Source organism: Saccostrea cucullata, unplaced genomic scaffold (genome assembly GCF_032062105.1).
Source record: "Saccostrea cucullata isolate Sc308-1 unplaced genomic scaffold, CSIRO_AGI_Scuc_v1 ctg2631, whole genome shotgun sequence".
Taxonomy (NCBI): Eukaryota; Metazoa; Mollusca; class Bivalvia; order Ostreida; family Ostreidae; genus Saccostrea; species Saccostrea cuccullata.
This window is the reverse complement of record NW_026918570.1, coordinates 115,100-140,226: the sequence shown is the minus strand read 5'-3', so window position 1 is coordinate 140,226 and position 25,127 is coordinate 115,100. Positions and strand designations below refer to the sequence as shown.

Here is a 25,127-nt window from a genome sequence, read left to right as displayed (position 1 = left end):
TTAAAGTCATCATTTTGAAAATTCTATGTTAATACAGAGAACTTGTCAGCAAACACATTCTAACAGTATCTCAAGTGTTGAATCAAATGGTGAGAATTTATTTACCGGTATACACTTAAGGTGGAATGCCACACCAACTTTTTATTTCATAGATCTCTGAGTCAACCTTTTTAAACAATGCTTATAGCATTGAAAGGCCGACATTAGCCCTTTATTATTTCATATGATTTTTTTTGTATGTTTTCATAGAAAATTCAAAAAAATATTTACATCCAAATTAGATGCTTTCTTGAAAAATATTTGCTGTGAATGAATGCATCACATTAATACCTAATAAAATATGTAAAGAAAAGTCGTATAGATATTATTTTTTATATATATATAAATATTTATGAAAATAAATCACAAAATTTGTGAATATTTTTTAAACTTGTGGTTAAAATCTTCTTTAAACCAGTCACAACCGGGGAGAACATGTTCATTAATCATATTCATATAGAAATTGAAACGAAATAGCCAAATTTTAGAGAAATTATTTTTTTCAATTTTGGTGAATTCCGATCAAAATTAAACCGATCCCAACCATAACTGTTCAATTATTGGAAATAAATAACATTCCCCCAAAGAGCACTAGTCTGATTAGGTGTTATAAGGCTTAAAACATTATTGAAACTGACAATAAAATAGATTTTTTCATTGTAAATACATGAAGAGGAATTAAATTAGCATTTTATTCAGTTTGTTTTAATTTTGATCGGGATCAGTTTAATTTTGCTCATGTTAGGTCCAATTATTATAAAAATTTATTTTTCTAAAATTTCTATTTTCGTTTATATTTTGAAAATATGATTGACAAACATGTTGTCATTAGTTGTGACTAGTTTTATGGTGTTTTTAACTATAGGTTTAAAAATATTTACAAATAATGTATTTTATTTTCATAAATAATTTTTTATAAAAAAAAATTAAAAAGTCTTACCAGCCTTTCTTTAGATATTTTATACGTTTTTCATATGATGCATTCATTTACAGCAATCTTTTAACTCAAAAACAACTTGCTTGGATATATAAATATTTTTTTTCATTTTCTTTGAAAAATTACAAAAATTTCATATAAAATAATCAAGAGCTTATATCGGCTTTTCAATGCTGACTATTGTTTAAAAAGGAAGACTCAAAGATCTATTAAATAAAAAGTTGTTGTGGCATTCCATCATAATTATGGATCGATTTTCCCCTGTTATTTCCAGGTCATGACAAGGACAGCGGGTGTGACCGATCGACGAAAATACTGATTGTTTTCTCCTTATATATGCATGTTACATGTATTTCATACTCTTAATGAAAAAAAAATTATCCAATTACTTGTGATACATCATCAAATAAAAAGCAACAAAACAGGGGTTTATTTCATATGAATGTCGCATCTCTATATGAGTGAAATAATTTTGATGATAAATTCTAAACGTTTATAATTCTATACTGTAGATTATGCAATTATAATTATTAATTCTGTCGGCAGTCGTAAACATTTCGTTTTAAGTATTTAAGTTTTTAACAAGGGCTGCAGAATAACAATGATCTCTGTGGTACCATTTGCAATTATTTACAACAGGTTTGGTCTTTAAATGTTTATTTCGGATTTTATGGGGAAATAAACTTGCAGTTTGAATGATTGAAGGAAAGAGGGAGACTTCTTAAAGTCAAGTGTAATTAATACTGCTACATATTAACAGCTATATCATGTACTCATAGAAAAAAATCACATGCTTGGCTTTCCAGAAAGCCTTAAATGTCTCAATGATAGCTTAATTTATGTACCAGAAAAATGGTTGTATGTAACATTAATTCTCAAATATTTCTCTATAATAAAACATTATGAGATTACGAATAGTATTCTTGCTCAAAAATCGATATAACAGTTCGAATTTTGGAACAGAGTAAACGAAGGCCTCAAAAAACAGAACTAGGATCATGTGCCTTGGAGGAGTGAGTATCCCCTGCCACCGTTGACTGCATTGAATTCATTGTGATGATCGGGAAAAAAGACTTTATGATAGGTTGCATTTGCTGATTAGTTAATTGTATCGACCATAGAACTTCTAAAGATGGTGACATTAATAATTACAAAAAAGTAAAAATATGTCTATGAAACTATAGACACGAAATTGAGACAAAATATGTGCAGATGTTTTTAACTTTTGTGGAAGTCCCCTATTCAAGGATGAAGTTTCAGTACATTCAGAGTACACAATGTAAACAGCTACATATGAAAATGAAAGTAGATTAAACAATTGGGATTTACCCAAGTTTTTGGTTGAAGATGATATTAAGCATGTATATGTTCTCTTTTCCTTTGGAATTTTTGGTAGAATTAGAATTATTTCTTCATATTGTTTGCATACTTGCAAGTTTTCTTCCTGGTGCTCATTATTAATCTTTTTGAATATGCTCATTATATTGTAGGATCATTAGAGTGTACACAGATAATTCCCAAAGAGAGATGCATTACGTTAGGTTCTGCTTCGCTGAATGTATTTAAGGTAAGTTTTTTTGTCTGAATGTCATCATTTAAAGAAGTTTTTACGATAGACTGAAAATATTTATAATCCTAGAATAGTAATATCTTTACATCCTATTGTGTCAATTATGTACATGTATTAGTAAATGTACCTGTAATCGACGAGGATATAATTTCTATTACATTTATTCTAAAATATACAATGAAGCATAATTATACAAATATTTTTAATACAATTAGTACACAACCTACCCTTATATATTCTTTTTTCTCAAACTTATAAAAAAAAGAAATTTGTTGTTAATAAAAAAATGACATAAGTTTTTTGTTTTGTTTTGTTTTGTTTGTTTTTGTTTTTTTTTGAAAAAAAACTTGAAAGACATACATGTAATTAAGTGCATATAGTAAAGAAGTTTTTATTTACCTTAAATATTGCCCTGACGATGCAAAAGAGAATCAGAAAAAAGAAGGGAAGAGAGGACATACCTTAATGTTCCTAATACCAGAATCTCTCTCTTTTTGTATTTGACTTTTGATTACACTCATTATAAAATGCATTTTTCATACAAACCCTTGGTTTAAAAAATGCCTTACCTCTGTCAATGGTATTGGAGCATTACTCCCAAAACTTGCGATATGAATTTGTACATTTTAGATACAAAAAAATAACGTTACTGTAAGACATAATTTAATTTTGATTTTAATTTTCATTTATTATTCTCCCCTTCGCTTGAAAAGTGGGAGGGTGCATAATGATCGGGGTGTTCGGCTTTCTGACAGTACGTCAGTCCTTCTGTCCGTCCGACTGTTACACTTTGGGGTAAACATCTCTTATCCACATCTCCTCCTATACCACTCAATGGAATTTAGTGAGACTTTCACAGAAAGAATGTTTTGTTTTTGATCGGACTAATATTTCGGGTTTCCCATTTGCAAGATTAACATGCCATTTTTCTTCTATTATATTGAAGGGTAACCATCCCTTTGCAAATTCTTTGTAACCTAATGCAATTGTGCACATCATATATTACTTTTTTGATCTGAGTCTTATTTCTGGTTTTCCAGTGCATTATTAATTGCACTCTTAATGTGTAACATCGTCTTTCTATAGTAAATGATGGATTGCCCCAAAAATGAATCAATGTGGAAAAAAGAGTCGAAGGACTATTATTGCCGAAAAAAAGAAGCTTATCATTGTTTGTTAGACGATGGCGGCGGAAGCGTCAAAAGAGGGTGTGTCGAATTACATCGCCTTGGTAAAGGTAAGCATCATATACCTGGAAACTCGAGACTGCATTGTTTAAGAGAGAGAGAGAGAGAGAGAGAGAGAGAGAGAGAGAGGCATATTTGATATCGTGTTTTTATAAAAAGAATTAAAAAGTCCAGCTTGTGAAGTATCACGAAAAGAGGACTACTTTACACATGCGAGAATTACTGCCGATTTTAAAATATCTAATGCAACCCTCCATGATTTTACGTATACAGGTCGAGGAAACTATTTTCCGTGACGTCGGAGCAAATTCACATGTTAAGTGAGGAACAAACGTGACTGACAAATCGACCATGAGTTGCATTATGGTTAACAACAAAAATACTACACGTGTGTTTTTAAAATGCCAATTTTTTAAATCGCTCTCGAAAAAATGTGATGCATTTTTCCGAGCATTTTACACACTTAGTACAATAAGAACATCATTATCTACTAATTCCATGCTCACATTCATATACAAATGTTTTACAATGATAAAAATAAGGGTTTTCTCCACTCCATTAAACAAGTCTTTTTGTTGACAGTTTTCACCGTGCTGTATTGTCAGTGAAAAGTCAATCCATTGTACAAGTCTGTTTGTTGACAGTTTTCCCCGTGCTGTACTGTCAGTGAAAAGTCAATGTCACGTTACTATACCTTGGTCCGAAAACAATCAACTCTGAAGTGTGCTACGTATTCAGTGGCGGATTTAAGAGGGGGTGCACCCGGCGCGCGCCCCCTAAAATTGTCAAAGTTAGCGTAAATCAAATATGTCTACTTGGTAGACCTCATTTTCACCCTTCAAAATCTCTAGAATCCAGGAGCTTCCGGGGGCTTCGCCCCCTGGGCCCCACCAGGGCTTTGGTAGACCTCATTTTAACCCTTCAAAATCTCTAGAATCCAGACCCCTTGCCTAATTTTGGCGCCCCCTAACTCCAAATCCTGGATCCGCGCCTGGTATTGTCAATGTTAACAACGTATACAACTTCAAAATATATGCTACTCACATTCTATAATTAATATGCATGAGGATTAACATAACAGGTAAATAAGAAAAATGTTGTACAAATATTTTTGTTTGTGAAATGCAACTTTAAATTAAGTATTGAATTCATATTTTTGGATGTCTTCGGTCCTATAACACACCTGGCACAGCCAGGTGTGTTATCAATCGCATCATCTCGGGTCTTTCCGTCAGAGGTCGGAAAAACAACCTCGAATGTATTAACATCACCGGATGTTAAAATTTTATACATTTCCTGTTTAGTCAAATATAGAATAGACGGAGTTAGAAGTCCCTTCTATAGGATATTTTAGGTAATATCATTACATTGAATAAAGTTACACTCCATATTCCACAGATAAAAGGTCTCCATGAATTTATTTCAAAGATCGTGAAAAGGGAGGGTTGTCATGGCGGCTACCATATACATTCGAGGTCGTTTTTCCGCTATTCGGAAAGGCCCGAGAAGTTGCGATTGGTGTGTTATAGGACTGAAGACATCCAAAAATATGAATTCAATGCTTATATTTAAATTCTCTAATTTTCCTTCTTCATAATTGTTTATTTCGTTAATCTTTAATGTGAATTTAGCTCCCTTAAAAACTGCCGTGGTGATGTAAGAGCCGTTAAATGACGTTAAATGACGTTGCAAAGTTAAATTACGCAAACAAACATTGCGAGGAAAAAAGAATGACTTTATTCTTAACGCACATTACGTTATTTCGTACGTTAATTTTTCAGGGTTATAGTTTTTCATTTAGTTGAATAAAACATTTTACATGTTGGTGTTCCTAGAGTATTGAAAATGCATATAGTTCCTACTGTGTATTCCAACGCGCGGTGACAAGGTTTTGCGTGTGTTATAGAAATTGAATGTCGTTGATTTCTAATGGATTTCATAAGGAAAATTACACTGAATGTAAATATTTTATAGTAACAAATAACTGAGCAACTACTAATTTAACCAGTTACATGGCAAATTAAGGAATATCGAGTTTAAAAAAATAAGGTCTTTTTTACTTCTGAAGACTTTGTGAGCAGTATCTCAAAAAAGTACAATTTAGCAAGAAAAACTGACTTTGTTTGTTAATGTGAGCATGGGGAATCTAGATTATTACCTAATCTTCGTATTTTTCATAAACACATTTCAAAAAAATTGTTAGCTGTCTTTCCTGAAGTCATTTGAAATCGCGTCTTAAATTTCCCTGACCCATGTGTTAGTAGTAAAAATAAACATGTAGTAGACCATCATGCTTTTCGGCTCATTCACTGGATTGGACCATTGTTTGCTGTGAGCACCTCTGTGCGCAATCACAACAATGTCCATACAAGGTAGTTTCCTCGACCTGTTAAAAGACGCATTTATCAAAGCGAGGTTACGCTACTAAGTCAATAAGTTCTGTCATTCTATCAAAAAAAGAAGCAAAGTTTCTGATCCAAACCCATTCTTAAAGATAATTTGATAAATAACAACAACAATGTAACCCAAAATATTCTTTACTTTATTTAATCCTTCCACTAAAGAACTGAAATTAAAAAAAAATTTCGAAGGATTTGTATAATTTTTTTTTAGAAATGAAGAATGCAAAAATTATTTGAATATACTCAACCTTTCATCGCTTACAAAAAAACAAGAACATACGTAATGTGATTTTCATGTTTTGCTTAAAAGAATCATCATACTATTTATCCCCCCAAATAACTAACTGCCAAACACTAAATCTTACTTATCTGCTGTATGCAAAGAAGATCTACTTTAAGTGTGGTTTGTTGTGTCGGATCCTCACATACATGTATTATTCACAAGTCCAATTGATATAGACATATGCCGCTTATCAAAAAAAAAAATCTGCTCTTTAAAAGGAAAACTTTCTTTTTAAATGACTTGTTTTTCAAATAATATTCAAGTATCGTTATGACAATTAAGGGAGACCACTTTCCTTTAAAAACCATCTGTTTACACTTTTTCACGAATTTAATTATCTGAGGTAAAAGTGCAATTATAACTTTCCAGAAAACCTTTAATGTAGTCTCGTTTTGATCTGTTGCTTAAAACATTTATTTTTGATTCGTAGTAATTTTACAGCCAAAATCTTAAGTTCAAGTCGAAATTATTGCTTTATTTTATAGTTATTTTTTCAGAAGCTTTGGGGTTTTCAAGCCTGTAGCTGCAATGCCACTTACAAAGGAAATGTTATTTAATACTTTGAGAACTCTTCAAAATACAATAAAAACTCAATAAAACAATCTCAGAAGTTCAATTCTATTTTTCTAGGCCACTGTCCGATTTTTAATAGATATGGCTCTATCCATTGGATCAAATGCAACAGTCCTGAGTGTCCAAATACAACTTACATAAGTAATGAAGTCTACAGATGTATGTATACAATGTACGAGGGTTGTCCCGTAAGATCGTGGACAAGTTGTCTAGTGAGAAAAATAAATATCACTGCGTTCTGAAATTTTCACCATGATTTAGTACATATTTTAGTAATATACACAGCAAATTTCAGATAAATATATGCATAAATAAACAAATTATGAGATTTTATGCCATGTATTGTATCACCTTACGGCTTATGGATTACAACGTCAAAGTGTCTAAAACAGCGTCACGTTTTATATTTGCTGAAAATGAAGTTGGATGAGTCAGACGTAAATGTTGGAATTTCATTGATACACATTCGTTAGTCTCCATAAACAGCCGAAGAACCAATTGGCACCCTCATGCGATCTTCTGAAGATGTATTAGTAAGTTACGGACAACATTCTCACCATCATTCAAGTAATAGAAAATCTTATATTTCCATTTCTAATTTTTTTCTTTATAATAACCCTTTGAAAGTAAGCGGAGTTGATTTATTGATAATTCTGCCGGAATGTAAATTAGGCAGGTCGATAGGTCAGCAGCTAAGGAGGCCTAATACGCATGCAAATCTCGTGCTCATCTGTCTCTGTGTCTGACGCTAAGGAGGCCAAATATGCATGTAAATCTCATGCGGCTGCCTTTGTGTTTGACGTCAGTATGCGGGGATTATTGAAATTGAAATTGAAATTGGAAGTCCTCGTGTAATTTAAATCGATTAGTCTACATTCTTAATGTCTAAGTCTACAATTTTTTTTTTCACAATGAAATGGAAATATAATGAATCACTGTCTAGTTTTGAGAGTATGCCAGGGCATCAACAATAGTGGGAAACATGGGATAATTTTAGCATAACGGGCTTCGCCATGTTTTCCACTATTGTTGATGCCCTGGCATACTCTCAAAACTAGACAGTAATTCCTTAAATATCGGCGGTCTACTGTGACAGCCTCTTTTGCTATTGGGTACATAAAGAGTTTGTCCGTATGTTTTGTACTCCCAAGGGACTCGATCCAAAAAAAAACTTTGCTAAGAAAACTCCTATTTCATTTGTATACTTAAGATATTTTGTTATTTTTATAATATTTTTTTTCTTCTATGGTCATTTCAAGTCTCAAAAGGTGTCATTACAACATCGAAATAAAACTGAACTGTTCTCTGGTGCGCCGTAACGTCATAAAACGTCGCCATTTTTCGTGTGTTGTGTTTACCACTTTCCCATTTCGAATGCTCGAGAAACTGCCCAAAACTAACCAAATGCCTTAATTTTTTTTTTACAAAGACTACAAAATTGATTGTGGAATTGAATTAAGATAATTTCAATCCAAACCTTTCGTATTTGAATTTTTTTTTTTGGATTCAAACTTGTTTATTCTTTAATAAAACCTTGAATTTTTGACCGTGCGCCGTAGGACAATACCCCGTGCACATTAAAGGATAATAAAATCTTTATTTTTGCCTATAATTTATCAGAAAAATTATCATGCACTTATATATGATAAATAAACATTTACTGAAATTTTCAGCTTAGTGCGCCCATTACTTTTCGAGAAAGACGCTTTGTCCACGATTTTACGGGACAGCCCTCGTATTTATACTTATGTTTATACTTTTCAATTCAATTTCAATACCAAACATAATTCTTTGGCATACCCATAATATTTACATCAACAAAAATAACTAAATAAATGTATGCTTTCCTAAATTTAGACAACGTCAGAAAATTGTTTTATTTTACTTTGTAAATAAAAAAAAAACTTGCGTACGTACGATTTGGCAGGTTTTTGTTAAACAAAAAACTTTTAAAAATTGACTCTTTTTAGTATTTAAAAACAAGAGAGTAAAAGGAAACAACGAGCATATGTATTACCATGGGGCAAGATTGCAATAGATTTAGTTTATTTTAGACCCTGTATGCCTTCAAAGGAATTCAACTTTTACTTCAAGGTGAGATATATTTTTTTTCTTAATATTTTTAATAATCTTTTCATGAACGAGGGACTGTCCTAATTTTCGTAAACAAGCTCTGTTTTATGGGATCCTGATCTCAAATATTAATAAAACTATGTACATAGATCAAACCAAGACTAACTAATAAATTTATGGACAAATATGGCGTAGCTACACAAATTAACCATATTGTAACGGGGGAGGGGCGGACGGAGGCGGTCGGTCCTCTACTACTCCTGGACCCACCGTCTCTCTCTATCTCTAGGGGTTGTCTTATCTCTCGTGGCAAGGCTTGCGTTACACAGCTCAACCTGAGCTCAGGAGGAATAGTATGGCACAGTGGTTCAAACCTTAATACTTTAATCATATCACAACACACTAAACTATCTCCCTTTAATCAATGAACTCAGATAATACACCACTACCCAAAACTTAAACCTCCTATTATTAACCCGCGCTCTCTAAGTTACACTAAATTTATAAATACACGAAATCTCTCAGTTTTACTTCTCGATTTGTCAAGCTCGTTCCAACCTAGACCTACGGAAGTCACTAAAAATTCTTCAATGCTCATTTATCTCGTTACTCTGTTCTTAATCTCTAATATCCCACAATTTCCATCTTGTTGGAAAACCACATTTTGATAAAACCTTGTAAATCTCTGTACTTGAAATGAGACAAAATCGATTTACAATTTAATATAAAAATTATCTCTCAAATGAACAATCAACAAACACTAAACTCTGTCTCAGTCTGTCTATGTCACTTATTAGTCCTGACTTATCTGTCTAAAACCAACCTCAATGCAACTCACGAAACTCCTAATTCTCAAAACTTCCTCCCAGACCTCCTGAATGAAAGTAAAAGCCAATAACTAAAACTTAATCCCTTAAACCTAATAAATTTCTAACAAATTTCAAACACCAGTAATTCCTGCAAATTTCCTAAGTCTGAATTTTAGTTTAATTTAATTAATTAAGTAGCAAAATTTAGAAATACACTTGTCTAGCTTCCTTAGCTAATTGTATAAATTACCTAAACAATTCCAAGTGATTCTAAAATTTAACAACAATTTACCAAAAATTCAAACAGCCTGCAAATTTTAACCAAGTCCAATTCTCAGTTTAAATTCACTAAAACCTGATAAAAACTTCCTATAAAATTCCACAAATATTCCAAAACTTCTTAAAATGTCCTTAAAATAAACCCGGCTGGCTCTTCTGAAACTAAAACTAAGAAGTCATTAACTCAAAATTCAAAACGCCTAACCCATACTATAGCTAACTCCTTACCCCTAAAACACGACTTCTCTAAAGAAACCAACCTAGCAGAAGAGCAAAAATTCCTTGAATCTCTCCCTTTTATATAACAACATGACGTTAATGTTGGAAACTGTTGGACTCGTTGGAAAACGTTGGAGAATCTCTCATGACATTTCCCGTACGTAAGCAGCAAAGTCTATAGAAAAATCTAATAACTACATACAAGACACCTTTTCTGAATGAAAGTAATCTCCAAATACATTCTTTAACTAAAATAAGTAAATTAATCTCCATTTAAATCAACAAATAACACAATTGACTCCAAAAATGATTAATCCTATGTTGCACTTGGTCAGTTCAGAAATTCACACCGTCATGTAGTAACATTTTATTGTTTCGACCTGTTAATGGATAGATATCTATTACAATAAATAACAGTTTGTTGATAATTATACAATTCTCATTATTATTAACAGTCATTTTTAAATATTAAATAACTCACACATTGACGGGCTTAATACATGACATTGTTTCGCCGTTGAGGAGTCCGTGCATCTCAAACCGCATATTACTTACGAAATAATAAAGTCCGAAACGATACGGACGGAATGTACAATTCCGAAACGTACACTCCCCCCACCATTTGTCCAGGGATATGAAAAAGTTCACATGTTCACAGTTTACATTTACACCTGTTCTTCAACTGGAAGAATCACAACTAATCGTCGGACTGATCTGCAAACCACCGTATCTGGACAACCACAATATTTAGGATCTTGGTTCAGATTTTTGTATCTAAGTTTTACATCCCGCACTTTTCCATCACTTCTTGGGTTTGCCTCCGAAACTTGTGCCAGTTTCCATTGACCACGCACATTATTTGAATCTTGAACAAGTACGATGTCACCATTTTGAATGTTTCTCCTTTCATGATGCCATTTCTGTCTTATAATAAGGGTATGAAAGAAATCTCGTGTCCATCTTCTCCAAAATGTATTCACCACACGCTGAACAAATTTCCATCTTATTCTGGGGTCCTTGCAATCATCCCAGTCTCCTACAGGGACTCTGGTGCTTGCCCGACCTAACAATAGATCGTTCGGACAAAGATATGTACCTTCAGTAGGGTCGCAATTTTTTGTACCAATGGGACGTTCATTTAGTAGATTGGAAACTTCAAAGAGAACAGTTTGTAACTCTGAAAATGTCATAATTGCTGATCCAATGGCAGTCTCAAGAGAAAGTTTTGTTGAACGAATAAGCGACTCGCTGCAACCATTTTCCCAGGGTGCGTCCGCTGATTTTGTTGTCTGCCAATCCATGCCTCTAGCTGTCCCAAAATTCTTGATATCTTCCCAATCCCAAGTATGTACAACTTTTTGTAATTCTTTCCCGGCAGCAATTAGTTGAGTACCTGCATCAGAAATCATTTTTCTGGGATATCCTCTGATGGAAACAAAACGTCGTAGTACCATAAGGAAACTGCCCATGTCATATCCTTCTGCTACATCAATATATACTGCTCTTGAAACTAAGCAATTAAACAAGACACCATAACCTTTCCCATGGGTCCTCTTCTTAACTGCATCCTTGATTACAAGAGGTCCAAACAAATCAACAGCACACATGTTGAAGGGAGGGGTCGGTTTAAGTCTTGTCTCTGGCATTGGACCCATCTGTTGACCTTGCATTGATTTGAATTTTCTTCTACATATCACACACCTAAATTTAATTCTGCTTATAATGTTTTTTACTTTAGGTATCCAAAATCTGCTTCGGATCTTTGCTAGAGTAACGTCAATTCCTGCATGATCTTCATCGTGTATTGCTTTCACTACATATTCTGTAAATACGTGATTTGTAGGAAGAAGTGCAAATGTGGACTGATTCCAGGTTTCTTCAATCCATTTACTCATTCTCTGTCCAACTGTAATAATTCCATCCTTTGTTCGTTCAGGGCCAAGACGTCGAAACCTCTGCATAACATTGTTTGGTAGGTCCATTTGAGCATGTAAAATCCAAGCCCTTTCAGCATCTCTTATAACTTCAGCTGTCAAATTTTAAAGAATCTTCTTGAATGAGTGCACCTTGAATATAAGTTGCAAAATACCAGTGAGTCTATATAGCTTATTCAAGGATGAGATTCTCGTGGTGTCTATCAATTCCAGTATCCGAGTCGAGGATTCCTTTGGCTTCACTTCAATATTTTCTGTCAACACACTGTGCACCAATGAATCCGGAATTTCTAAAACGTCAACAGTTTGTTTCATTGGCCACTGTTCAATAGGATAGTGTAAGAATTCTGGTCCTTTCTGCCACCTTGAATCATTGTTTAATATGCTGGGATGTGTAATCCTTGTTGTAAGATCCGCAGGATTTTGATCAGAAGGAATCCAAAACCATTCAGCCTTTTGTGTCTTTGATTGAATCTCGGCTATCCTATTGGCGACAAATGTACCAAAACCGTAACTTTCCTTTTGAATTTGGGCACGGACAATTGCAGAATCAGTAAGATGAATTGCTCTCTGAAATGTAAAAGTCATGCTTTCCACAACTTTTTCCCTTATTCTAGCTGACAGCACAGCACCGCAAAGCTCAAGCCTTGGAATGGAAAGTTGCTTAACTGGCGCAATCCGATTTTTTGCAAAAATTAATCTAACGTCATAAGTGTCCCAAGCAGTCTCCCATCTTATGTACGCACACGCTCCAAAAGCAAGATTGCTGCCGTCAGAAAAAAACACCAAGACCGGATTTCCAAAGACGTTAGTTGGTTTTAAACATCTGGGAATGCACAGGGATTCTAACTGAAAGAGTCCATTGAAAAATTCTATCCATTGTTGTCTCATTTCTGCGGATAAAGGTTTATCCCACACTTCAGACTTTCTCTGGTTTCCTTGGCATAAATTTCTTATGAGAGATTTTGCACTAAGAGTGTAAGGAACAATCAGTCCTAAAGGGTCATACACTCCTGCAACTTGGCTGAGTACTATTCTTCTTGTCAAAATTTCAGGAATTTCCTCCAACTTATTGGTTGATTTCTCTTCATGGCTTTTATGCTTTGTTTTCCTGGAGAAGTTCAATCGCACTTTAAATGTAAATACATCATCAACAGGTTTCCACACTAGTCCCAACACCTTTTCTGATTCTGTATTCATTATGTTGATTTCATTAATTTCCTGATGATGGTCTCCTGATATAATCCAATGCTTTATGTGAAAGCCACCAAAGTCCAATACTTGATTGATATCCTTAGCCAATTGCAATACATTTTCAAATGTGGAATCTGATGTTAAAATGTCATCAACATAGCTGTTGTTTTTTATAACACTAGCAGCCTTTGGGTAAACATCTTCCAGCATTTCAGCTGTTTTATTGAGAGCTATAATAGTTATAGCACCACTGGGGCGATCTCCAAATGGAACATTGGTCAGCACATAATGATCTGGTGGTCTGTCAATTTCACAATTTCTCCATAAAAATCTGTGCGTATGCTGATCTTCTATGGAAAGATGAATCAAGTTATACATTTTGGAGATATCGCCTACAAGACCAACCTGATTTTCTCGAAACTTCAACAAGATGGAAAGAAGGTCATTAAAAACTTTTGGTCCTTTAGCCCAGTAGTCATTAATAACATGACCCATATAGGAAGCAGAAGAGTTGAACACAATTCGAAGTGGTGTGGATGATGATTCTGGTTTTAAAACCTCATGATGTGGAAGATAGTGCACAGGTCCTTTGTATGAAGTAACTTCCTCTGGTGATAATTTTCTAGCAGCCTTTCTCTGCACCATGTCATCTATCTGTTTTTGATATTCCTGAGTGTGTTCATCGCCAGTTTTTTTTCAGTCGTTGTTCCGTTGACCGTAAACGGCCTATAGCAGCTTGTATGTTATTAGGCAGTTCTGAAGGATTCCGTTTCCATGGGTAATTTATGGTCCAGCATTTGTTGGCATCATCATGCTTTAATCCAGTCTCAATCATGTTCAGTTCATGCTCCTCTTCAATAGTGTAATGTCCTGAACCAACAACACAATGTCCACATCGACACCCTCCACATCTTGGTTGACAGTAGGTTCCTAAGCTTTCAATGTCTAGAAAACTATCAAACTGATCTTTTAGATCTTTTAGCGATTTAGTATTCATGATATGCATGGAATTTAATTCACTTCTCGACAAATGATTGATACAAAACGAGTTTGGCATTGCGGATACTTTAATCAGAGAATGGCTTCCCCTCACACAATAACCAAATTGATTTTTCATCAGTTGAAGATTCCCGACGCCGTCAACTCTTGTGGGTAAAAGAACGCTACAGTCTGATCCAATCAGTAAATCAACCTCTCCACATGGTCTGTAGATATCAGAGTCTGTAATTCCATTAAATAATTGTGCTATTCCACTAACATCTACCTTGCCTGCATTTGTTGTAATTTGCTCCATACCGTATCCTTTAATTTGCCAGGTATTGCCATCCTTGTCTGTCAAGGGGATTATATATTCTTTGCTATGTAGTTGTTCCATAACATTTCCCACCTTCGTGATACTGAGGGTTACATCTTTTCCTTGTAAATTAAGTTTACTTGCTGCACGATGTGAAATTAACGAAATATTTGATCCTGGATCCCACAAAGTTGATAGCAAAATATCCTTACACTTAACTTCACTGATCATAAGTAGGACATCTTCTCCAGGTTCTTTGCTATTAACAATTCTCACAATGTTAGCAAATTTCCCTCTTGACCTTCTTGATGCAGTGACGAGTGATGTAATTTTCCACAATGTTCACATCCTTTCTTTTGAGGACAGTATTTCGAGATATGTCCTGTTTTTAGACAAATAAAACAGCCTCTATTTTTTCTGAGTAAGTCCATTTTAGCACCAACGTCCTTTCTGTTGAAATTCCAACACTGAGAAATATCATGTGTATCACTATTATGGTACCAGCAACTCCTTTGTGATGGCGAGGGTCGACTAAATCTTGGTAGATTTTGATTTGTTTGATGTCCTTGACGAACAATTTCATTGATGCGTGCTAGGCCGTCTACAACCAGTTTTTTTTCAGTCGTTGTTCCGTTGACCGTAAACGGCCTATAGCAGCTTGTATGTTATTAGGCAGTTCTGAAGGATTCCTTTTCCATGGGTAATTTATGGTCCAGCATTTGTTGGCATCATCATGCTTTAATCCAGTCTCAATCATGTTCAGTTCATGCTCCTCTTCAATAGTGTAATGTCCTGAACCAACAACACGATGTCCACATCGACACCCTCCACATCTTGGTTGACAGTAGGTTCCTAAGCTTTCAATGTCTAGAAAACTATCAAACTGATCTTTTAGATCTTTTAGCGATTTAGTATTCATGATATGCATGGAATTTAATTCACTTCTCGACAAATGATTGATACAAAACGAGTTTGGCATTGCGGATACTTTAATCAGAGAATGGCTTCCCCTCACACAATAACCAAATTGATTTTTCATCAGTTGAAGATTCCCCACGCCGTCAACTCTTGTGGGTAAAAGAACGCTACAGTCTGATCCAATCAGTAAATCAACCTCTTCACATGGTCTGTAGATATCAGAGTCTGTAATTCCATTAAATAATTGTGCTATTCCACTAACATCTACCTTGCCTGCATTTGTTGTAATTTGCTCCATACCGTATCCTTTAATTTGCCAGGTATTGCCATCCTTGTCTGTCAAGGGGATTATATATTCTTTGCTATGTAGTTGTTCCATAACATTTCCCACCTTCGTGATACTGAGGGTTACATCTTTTCCTTGTAAATTAAGTTTCCTTGCTGCACGATGTGAAATTAACGAAATATTTGATCCCGGATCCCACAAAGTTGATAGCAAAATATCCTTACACTTAACTTCACTGATCATAAGTAGGACATCTTCTCCAGGTTCTTTGCTATTAACAATTCTCACAATGTTAGCAAATTTCCCTCTTGACCTTCTTGATGCAGTGACGAGTGATGTAATTTTCCACAATGTTCACATCCTTTCTTTTGAGGACAGTATTTCGAGATATGTCCTGTTTTTAGACAAATAAAACAGCCTCTATTTTTTCTGAGTAAGTCCATTTTAGCACCAACGTCCTTTCTGTTGAAATTCCAACACTGAGAAATATCATGTGTATCACTATTATGGTACCAGCAACTCCTTTGTGATGGCGAGGGTCGACTAAATCTTGGTAGATTTTGATTTGTTTGATGTCCTTGACGAACAATTTCATTGATGCTTGCTAGGCCGTCTACAACCAGTTTTTTTTCAGTCGTTGTTCCGTTGACCGTAAACGGCCTATAGCAGCTTGTATGTTATTAGGCAGTTCTGAAGGATTCCTTTTCCATGGGTAATTTATGGTCCAGCATTTGTTGGCATCATCATGCTTTAATCCAGTCTCAATCATGTTCAGTTCATGCTCCTCTTCAATAGTGTAATGTCCTGAACCAACAACACAATGTCCACATCGACACCCTCCACATCTTGGTTGACAGTAGGTTCCTAAGCTTTCAATGTCTAGAAAACTATCAAACTGATCTTTTAGATCTTTTAGCGATTTAGTATTCATGATATGCATGGAATTTAATTCACTTCTCGACAAATGATTGATACAAAACGAGTTTGGCATTGCGGATACTTTAATCAGAGAATGGCTTCCCCTCACACAATAACCAAATTGATTTTTCATCAGTTGAAGATTCCCGACGCCGTCAACTCTTGTGGGTAAAAGAACGCTACAGTCTGATCCAATCAGTAAATCAACCTCTTCACATGGTCTGTAGATATCAGAGTCTGTAATTCCATTAAATAATTGTGCTATTCCACTAACATCTACCTTGCCTGCATTTGTTGTAATTTGCTCCATACCGTATCCTTTAATTTGCCAGGTATTGCCATCCTTGTCTGTCAAGGGGATTATATATTCTTTGCTATGTAGTTGTTCCATAACATTTCCCACCTTCGTGATACTGAGGGTTACATCTTTTCCTTGTAAATTAAGTTTACTTGCTGTACGATGTGAAATTAACGAAATATTTGATCCTGGATCCCACAAAGTTGATAGCAAAATATCCTTACACTTAACTTCACTGATCATAAGTAGGACATCTTCTCCAGGTTCTTTGCTATTAACAATTCTCACAATGTTAGCAAATTTCCCTCTTGACCTTCTTGATGCAGTGACGAGTGATGTAATTTTCCACAATGTTCACATCCTTTCTTTTGAGGACAGTATTTCGAGATATGTCCTGTTTTTAGACAAATAAAACAGCCTCTATTTTTTCTGAGTAAGTCCATTTTAGCACCAACGTCCTTTCTGTTGAAATTCCAACACTGAGAAATATCATGTGTATCACTATTATGGTACCAGCAACTCCTTTGTGATGGCGAGGGTCGACTAAATTTTGGTAGATTTTGATTTGTTTGATGTCCTTGACGAACAATTTCATTGATGCTTGCTAGGCCGTCTACAACCTTTTGGAGGACTTCTTGATTGTGCTTCATCTGAACACTTAGTTGATCAACTGGAGAATGTGAATTTGTCTCTGCTACATGGTGGATTCTTGCTTTGGAGTTATTCCTTATTTCTGATTGCATGTATTCCATGGCATTCTTTTCTTCTAACAGAAATTCAAGTAATGGAAGAAATATCTCTATTTTCCCAGCGTGTTTTTTCTTTTGCAAAACCCATTCTCTCTTTTGTACAGGGGGTAGAATTTTTTCGATTTCGTTTACCATTGTCGCTGTATTCACCTCTCTCTCCATTTTCATTCGTTTCAAATCTAAATAACATCGTTCAATCACTTCTACACTATTTATAAAGCTGATATGGTCCCAATCGGCTATGACCTTGAGCTTCTGAATGTCACTCAAAATTGAATCTGTTAGTTTCTCTGGTCTGCCATACTTTAACTGCAGTCTGTGCCACATTTCTTCGTAATCATTATCCACTCCTTGAATGACTTTTAATGCCTCTCCGTGTAAGCACTTTTTCAAAGCAAATGGGTATAAGCCATACGATGGTACCATAATACATTCATAGTCTCTTTTGAAACTTGGGTATTCCCGTATTGCACCGCTAAATGAAGGTGCATCAAGTTTTTTTAACTTTAACTGTTTCCTTTTTTCTTTTTGTCTCTAATTCATTTTGTTTAATCTTTTCTGCTAATCCTGTCACATGTAAACGGCACTCACATAATTCACTGTACATTTTGTCCATGTCTCTATCAACATTTTCATGTTCACTTGCTTGTAATTCATTTTCTAGATCTAAAAGTTCTACATATTCTGCATGACTTCTTTCTAAATCATTATAGGACGTTTCTAGATCACCAAGAATATTTTGTAGTACACCATGGTCCTCCATATAACCTAATTCTCTAAATCTGTTGTATATCTGTGAAACTTGCCCTTTTGCGTTGAACGTCGACGCTTCTTGCCCTGTAGCTCAGGATCTTTCGACTCTTCGGGTGGCGGCATGTTCCCTGTGTGTCGAAATGTTGCACTTGGTCAGTTCAGAAATTCACACCGTCATGTAGTAACATTTTATTGTTTCGACCTGTTAATGGATAGATATCTATTACAATAAATAACAGTTTGTTGATGATTATACAATTCTCATTATTATTAACAGTCATTTTTAAATATTAAATAACTCACACATTGACGGGCTTAATACATGACATTGGGCGCACTTGTTTCAGACAGCCGGGCGATGACCCGGTTCACTTTTATCACATGGCATATTGACCCGGTTAGTGTCGCTGAAACGAGTGAAAAATAAGCCGGATTGGCTGGTATCAGTGCTGTTGCTGTAAAAAAAATATATATCAAAATTATCTGAACGCACGAGAACAACGATTTAGTGGATATATTTCGTTTTAATATTTACTAGTTCCATTCAATTTACAATTTGTCAATTTGGAGCATATAGGGTCTCGTTACACACAGAACTGAAAAGCAGCTTTAAAATTGAAAAAAAAATTGTCGTGCAAATGTAAACAAATATGTTGTTAAAGTCTCTTAATTATTATCTCAGTAGTGTTTGTTATTGACACCGAGACTACGACAAATGATAAAAAACGAATTTTTCACCATCAAGAACATTTCTACCTCCGTTTTCCGCCATATTGCTTTTCATTTGGCCGCTCGAAATTTTTCGGGCGATCCGGGCTACTTTCTGACCGCCCGGCGGCTTAAATATATTTGAAACAAGTGACTTGCCCGGTTCCGGAATATCAACCGGCTTGACCCGGCTTATGAAACAAGTGCCCCTATTGTTTCGCCGTTGAGGAGTCCGTGCATCTCAAACCGGATATTACTTACGAAATAATAAAGTCCGAAACGATACGGACGGAATGTACAATTCCGAAACGTACATCCTAAAACTATCGTAACTTTTACGATCGGGCTCGACCTACACAATTTACGACCGCCAAGTACCAGTCTGTAAACTGCCGATAATTATCTAAAACAAGTTAAACTTCAAGAAAACATTATTTCATCTATAAATCTATGGTTCATCTACTACAGAAGACCAATTAAAGTCCCTGAAACATGAAGTAAGCTAAAATAATACCACAACTTTACTACTGCTGTGATCAGCTGATTTCTACGTAACTCAAAACATGTGCACAAACTATTTCAACTCATGTAAATCACTTGAACTTGTCAATAATCACCTATCAACTACATGCAAAGCATAAATTAATACATATTCCTGCAATGTCAAGTAATTATAACACATATACAAATTCATCTTAACTCTCCTACAATGTCAACAATAATCAGGTTCAATAACTCTGTATAAAACTACTGTGTCAAATCTCTGGACCGTTACAATATTTATATGATAGAGAAGGATGCGATTTACAGAAATATTGCGGACACCAAAGTCCAATATTTACATTCAGTATAATTTTCCTGATGAAATCCATTACAAATCCACGACGTTCAAATTTCTATAACACACGCTAAACCTTGTCACCGCGCGTAAGAATACAAAGTAGGAACTATATGCATTTTCAATACTCTAGAAACACCAAAATGTAAAATGTTTTATTTCAATTTAATGAAAAACTACAGCCCTGAAAAATTAACGTAGAAATTAACGTAATGTGCGTTAAGAATTAATTTGTCACTTTTTTAATCGCAATGTTTGTTTGCGTACTTAAACTTTGCAACGTCACTTAACGTCATCTGACGTCACAAACGGCTCTTACGTCTATTAACCACGTTAGTTTTGAAGGACGCTAAATTCACATTAAATGTCAACGAAATAAGCAATTATGAAGAAGGAAAATTAGAGAATGTAAATATAAGCATTGAATTCATATTTTTGGCTGTCTTCGGTCCTATAACACACCTGGCCGTGCCGACAAATTTATCATACCGCGCTAACGCGCGGTATTCAATTTGTCGGCTCGGCCAGGTGTGTTATAGGACCGAAGACAGCCAAAAATATGAATTCAATGCTTAAATGGCTCGTTTCCTAAGAGAAACGTTGCCCTAGAGTGCAATGGACTGACACGCTAAAGTCCGATAGTGTGGATGAAAAATTAACATTTATGACATCACAATAATTTTACGTCAATCACTGACGCTGTTGTCCCGCTGTGGTCCTCGCAATAAATTTAATCTTATGTTTTTACTTATGACTTATACCTTCCAGAGATATAAGGATTAGTTCTCACATATCACTCGACAGATTAGGTTTATTCCTTGCTTTGCACAAACCCGAGAAAATTAGGGTTAGTCCTCACTTTAGTGATTAGGGTTAGTCTTGCGTTCACCCATGATATCTCTAGGTTAGTTGTTGTACACTTTTCGAACAATTAGGGTTAGTTTTGCACCTATCTGAGAAATTAGGGTTTACTTAGTTTTTTCTTGATGATATTAAATTTTATTTATACTTATATATTTACATTTCCAATAAATTTCCCCTATGATTCTTTACAAAAAATTATGCAGTATATTTTCTCATGAACTACATTAGGTATGTATCACGAATAAGCATGAATATCTCCATTGTTACGTCATAATACCGCTCTTAACGTCAAAAAGTAAAATAATATAGTGCACACTGTTTTGTTTTAAAAATGACAGTTGAACGGCGTAAATGTATGGCAAGTCATCAGAAAAATAATGTAAATATAAGAAATGAATTTAATTTTTTGAAGCTTCATGAGGTATATGAACTACAACGCTTCACGTCGGCATATTTATCATGAAACGCTAACGCGCTTCATGAAATATGCCGGCGTGAAGCGTCGTAGTTCATAACCTCATGAATCTTCAAAAATTAAATTCATTTTCTTAATTGAACTATCTCCTGACGAGGCATTGATGTTTGATGCTGTGGTACTATGACGTCATAAACGTTAATTGATTTCAGCACCATCGGACTTAAGCGCTTTTGGAGTCCTTCATATTTAAAATGCTATTGAAAAAGAATTTCTTTTCAGAATTTTTTGAATGGAAAAAAACGCTAAATATTGTTTTTTTTTAAATTATATTTTGGTATTTTGTATTCATGCTTTTAAAAAATATATATTTGATAGCGTTTTATATACACCAGGTTTAAAATTAAAAACAAAATATTGACATTTTGAAAAATGAAAAATAAGTGTTTTGATCCCGAATTCATTCCTACAGATATAAAGGTATAAGTCATAAATGTTTTGCAGTTAAAGAAATGTGTTTTGGTCCTTAAATGGAATAAAATGAAAATCGAATTGGTTTCTCTATTCATGTAAATAACGTAAACTAAAATAAGACAGACCTGAGCATTGGGCAAGAGGGTCACTCCATTTGAGAAGACAACAAGCCCGTAAAAGATAGGGATTTCAGATAATTATTATTATATACCTGAACATGCATATACTTTGTTAACATATTTTAAGGTTGAATCATATCACTGTGATTCAAATATTTACATTTATATCTAAAATCATTATGATTAAGTTAAGAATTGATTCTGGTACATTGAATATTTTCTCCAAATTTTGAACTGTTGACGTTGCTTAAAATCTTATTACTCGCATTGTCATAAAACTTCGTATTTTATCTGACAAGAACACATTTTAACCACCGAGACATTTTTATCAAGGTACATTTATAGATTTAAAAGAAACATGTATAAGCTAAGTCTTCGAAATTTTGAGACAAACCTCGTACAGTTTTCAAAACAAATATTTTATGCCACATTGCAAAAGTACAATGTAAGACAAGTGTTTCAATTTTTGAGAGTACTATAATAATATTGAACCGTCTTTTCAGTACAATTGGAACTCCATATGGAATCAGTAAGAGCAGTAATTTTACCGGGGAAAGTACAATGGAACATGCTGGATTGAAAGTTGGATTGCTTCTTTCCATGATTATAATTGGATTTTTTATAGCTATAGTCATTGCTGTTTACTACCGAAAGACAAGTAAACGCAATGATGGTGAGTTGAACAGAAAAAAAAAAACTAAATGAGACAAACCTATTTTGTATTTAAGTAGTGGTGCCATGACGATTTTCTCTGATTCAAAATATTTTTAATGAATCGAAGGTACATCTACAGAATACAGTTATCAGGGAAATATTGTTTCAAACATTCATTTTTTTATACAAGGGCTGTTTATATAACCAACTGTTTTTCACAGATATTTATATTTTTAGTAGCTCAATACCATGCATTGAAAGCAAAACTTAGTTAAAAGAATTATATTTCCTATCCAAGTCTACTTGTGATTCAAATATATTGAAATCAGACTAAAACTGTAGAAGAGTTTTGCAACACCGTTTATCGAAACAAAAACCGTAGTGTAGCCTATCATTGAAATTAGACTACGTGATAATGAATTATGACCAAAACTGCAGGAAGAGAGGGATTTTTAATGTGTTTTTACAAATTATTATTTTCTTTGATGAAATAACAATGGCAACAAAGTTTATCAAAACCAAAACCGTTTATAGTCTCTTTTTCTGCTCAGTAAAATTATGAAACATGAATAAGGATTATTAAAACCTGTAATGATGTAAAATTGCGTAAAATATTAATATTCGTGACTAAAGTATCCATAAAAGCCCTGTTTATATATGTTTTTATCTACTTTACAGCCTCTGTCAATGACGATGAGGAAATGCAACAATTGACAAGACAAGAACACAACGAAGCTGTTAAAACAGTAGTGAAAAAACTAGAGAGAACAGACAAAGTTATAATTCATGGAAAGCTAGGCACAGGTGTTTCGAACACTGGAAAAAATGTCATCAGAAGCTTTGCAAACAGCAATGCTGGATGGAAGCCTGAACATCTACACTATCGTGATAATTTAGAACCATCACTTACGGATGGAAAAATTGTTTTTATCGATGGTTGGTTCGGAATTTGGAATCCAAATCCTTCCGAAAAAAACAAAGTTATTAGAATTCTAAGAATAATGAAAGAAAAAATGTTATCTCTTAAGAGAGGTACATGTAAGATTGTTATTGGTCTTCGAACCGATGTATATGAAAGATATCAACAGATTTTTATTGATGCTGGAATGGTTGAAGACCCTCTCGATCTAAATAGCGCAAGAAAAGATACACATCAGGAAAAAGAAAAGCATCTAAACGATGCATTGTTGTCAAACTCATGCAAGCGATCCAAATGTGACTGCAAAAAATTGAATTTGGAAGATTTTAAAAAATACACAGCTATTGGAGATCATTTAAAAATTGATATTTTAGCAGGAAATCATGAATTGATATCTAAATTTCTAATAAGTGGAGATTTGTTACAAACATTAGTGTCTCATTTTGATGATCTGAAAATGAAAAACAAACAGCTTTACGGGTGCCTCATGTATATTGTTGTAAAAGGAAAGTTCAGAGTCGGTGATACTATTGATCAGGGGATACAAAATACTTTTGAACTGGAACTGGATATAACCGAAGACTGTTTCCGACAATGTGAAAATTTAGGAACGTACACTAAATGCCTATCCAGAAGTAATCTTGTCAACGTTGAAGAAGAACCTCGGGATTCAGATAGCCATTATTTCGTCTTTAAACACGTGTTTCTTTATATATGCGCTTTTCATTCTTTATTTCGTTCACATCCCTTTCAGGTGATGGAACATTGTAACATTGACGCAGTTTTGCAAATAGTGCGACCATTTAATTCTACGGACGGATATGGCGATAAATTCTGTGTAAAAGCAGACGAAAAAACCATCAAGTTCTTCTATGAAAATGTTGTTGAGTGTAATAACGAACTTGAAGAATTAATAAATGATCACCCCCTAGTTGTAATCGCAGTTGGTTCAAGGGTTTGAACCTTTCGTACAAATTACTTGAGGTAAAATAGATATTTTTGCATATTTTGTGAAAAATACCGAGCATACTTAATAGAATACTTTACAATGTTGCTTACAAAAAACTTATGCATAAGCCTAATCCAGCCATGTGCTAATTCGATATAAAAATATAGTGGATTTAATATCTCATGTAATGTCTAGGCTACATTTGATCGTCATAAACCCTAATGATTTTACAATCATACATGATGTCTCTTCTATCATATTATGTAAGAAGAATTTAGTTTCCACAATAAATGTTCTTAATAATGGATATAGGAAGATCTGATCCCTTTACACAACTTTCCATTTCTTAATTTTATTTTCCTCTTAAATGCACACTAGCAGCGCAGGAGCTATGCTACATGTATACTAAAAGTGAATTTAAAACCTAAATTGCAGACATACAGACAAATCTGATTCGGGAAGTTCCTAGCAT

The 25,127-nt window shown here is 34.3% G+C and overlaps 2 protein-coding genes across 2 annotated transcripts; one reads left to right on the top strand and one right to left on the bottom strand.

The window, feature by feature from the left end:
* The first annotated feature begins 2,286 nt into the window (after positions 1-2,286).
* Positions 2,287-24,880, top strand: LOC134267990 (uncharacterized). The gene is made up of 6 exons (XM_062750200.1): positions 2,287-2,543; positions 3,633-3,783; positions 7,049-7,150; positions 9,046-9,085; positions 22,637-22,806; positions 23,466-24,880. Exons 2-6 carry the CDS (start codon positions 3,636-3,638, stop codon positions 24,665-24,667), a joined length of 1,662 nt encoding a protein of 553 aa, XP_062606184.1. The 5' UTR covers positions 2,287-2,543; positions 3,633-3,635; the 3' UTR covers positions 24,668-24,880.
* LOC134267981 (uncharacterized) lies at positions 10,703-12,862 on the bottom strand. Its single transcript, XM_062750190.1, has 2 exons — positions 10,853-12,862; positions 10,703-10,751 (listed from the first exon to the last, which is right to left on the bottom strand). The coding sequence occupies exon 1, from the start codon at positions 12,351-12,353 to the stop codon at positions 11,037-11,039; it is 1,317 nt and encodes a 438-aa protein (XP_062606174.1). The 5' UTR covers positions 12,354-12,862; the 3' UTR covers positions 10,703-10,751; positions 10,853-11,036.
* Positions 24,881-25,127: the final 247 nt, after the last annotated feature.

What these genes read in the sequence shown, in the direction of transcription:
- LOC134267990 (XM_062750200.1), top strand. Translation starts at nt 3,636, where the DNA reads ATGATGGATTGCCCCAAAAATGAATCAATGTGGAAAAAAGAGTCGAAG. An exon ending in AAGTAATGAAGTCTACAGAT is followed by an intron (nt 7,151 to 9,045) that starts GTATGTATACAA and finishes AGTTTATTTTAG; the next exon opens with ACCCTGTATGCCTTCAAAGG. An exon ending in GACAAGTAAACGCAATGATG is followed by an intron (nt 22,807 to 23,465) that starts GTGAGTTGAACA and finishes TCTACTTTACAG; the next exon opens with CCTCTGTCAATGACGATGAG.
- LOC134267981 (XM_062750190.1), bottom strand. Translation starts at nt 12,353, where the DNA reads ATGGACCTACCAAACAATGTTATGCAGAGGTTTCGACGTCTTGGCCCT.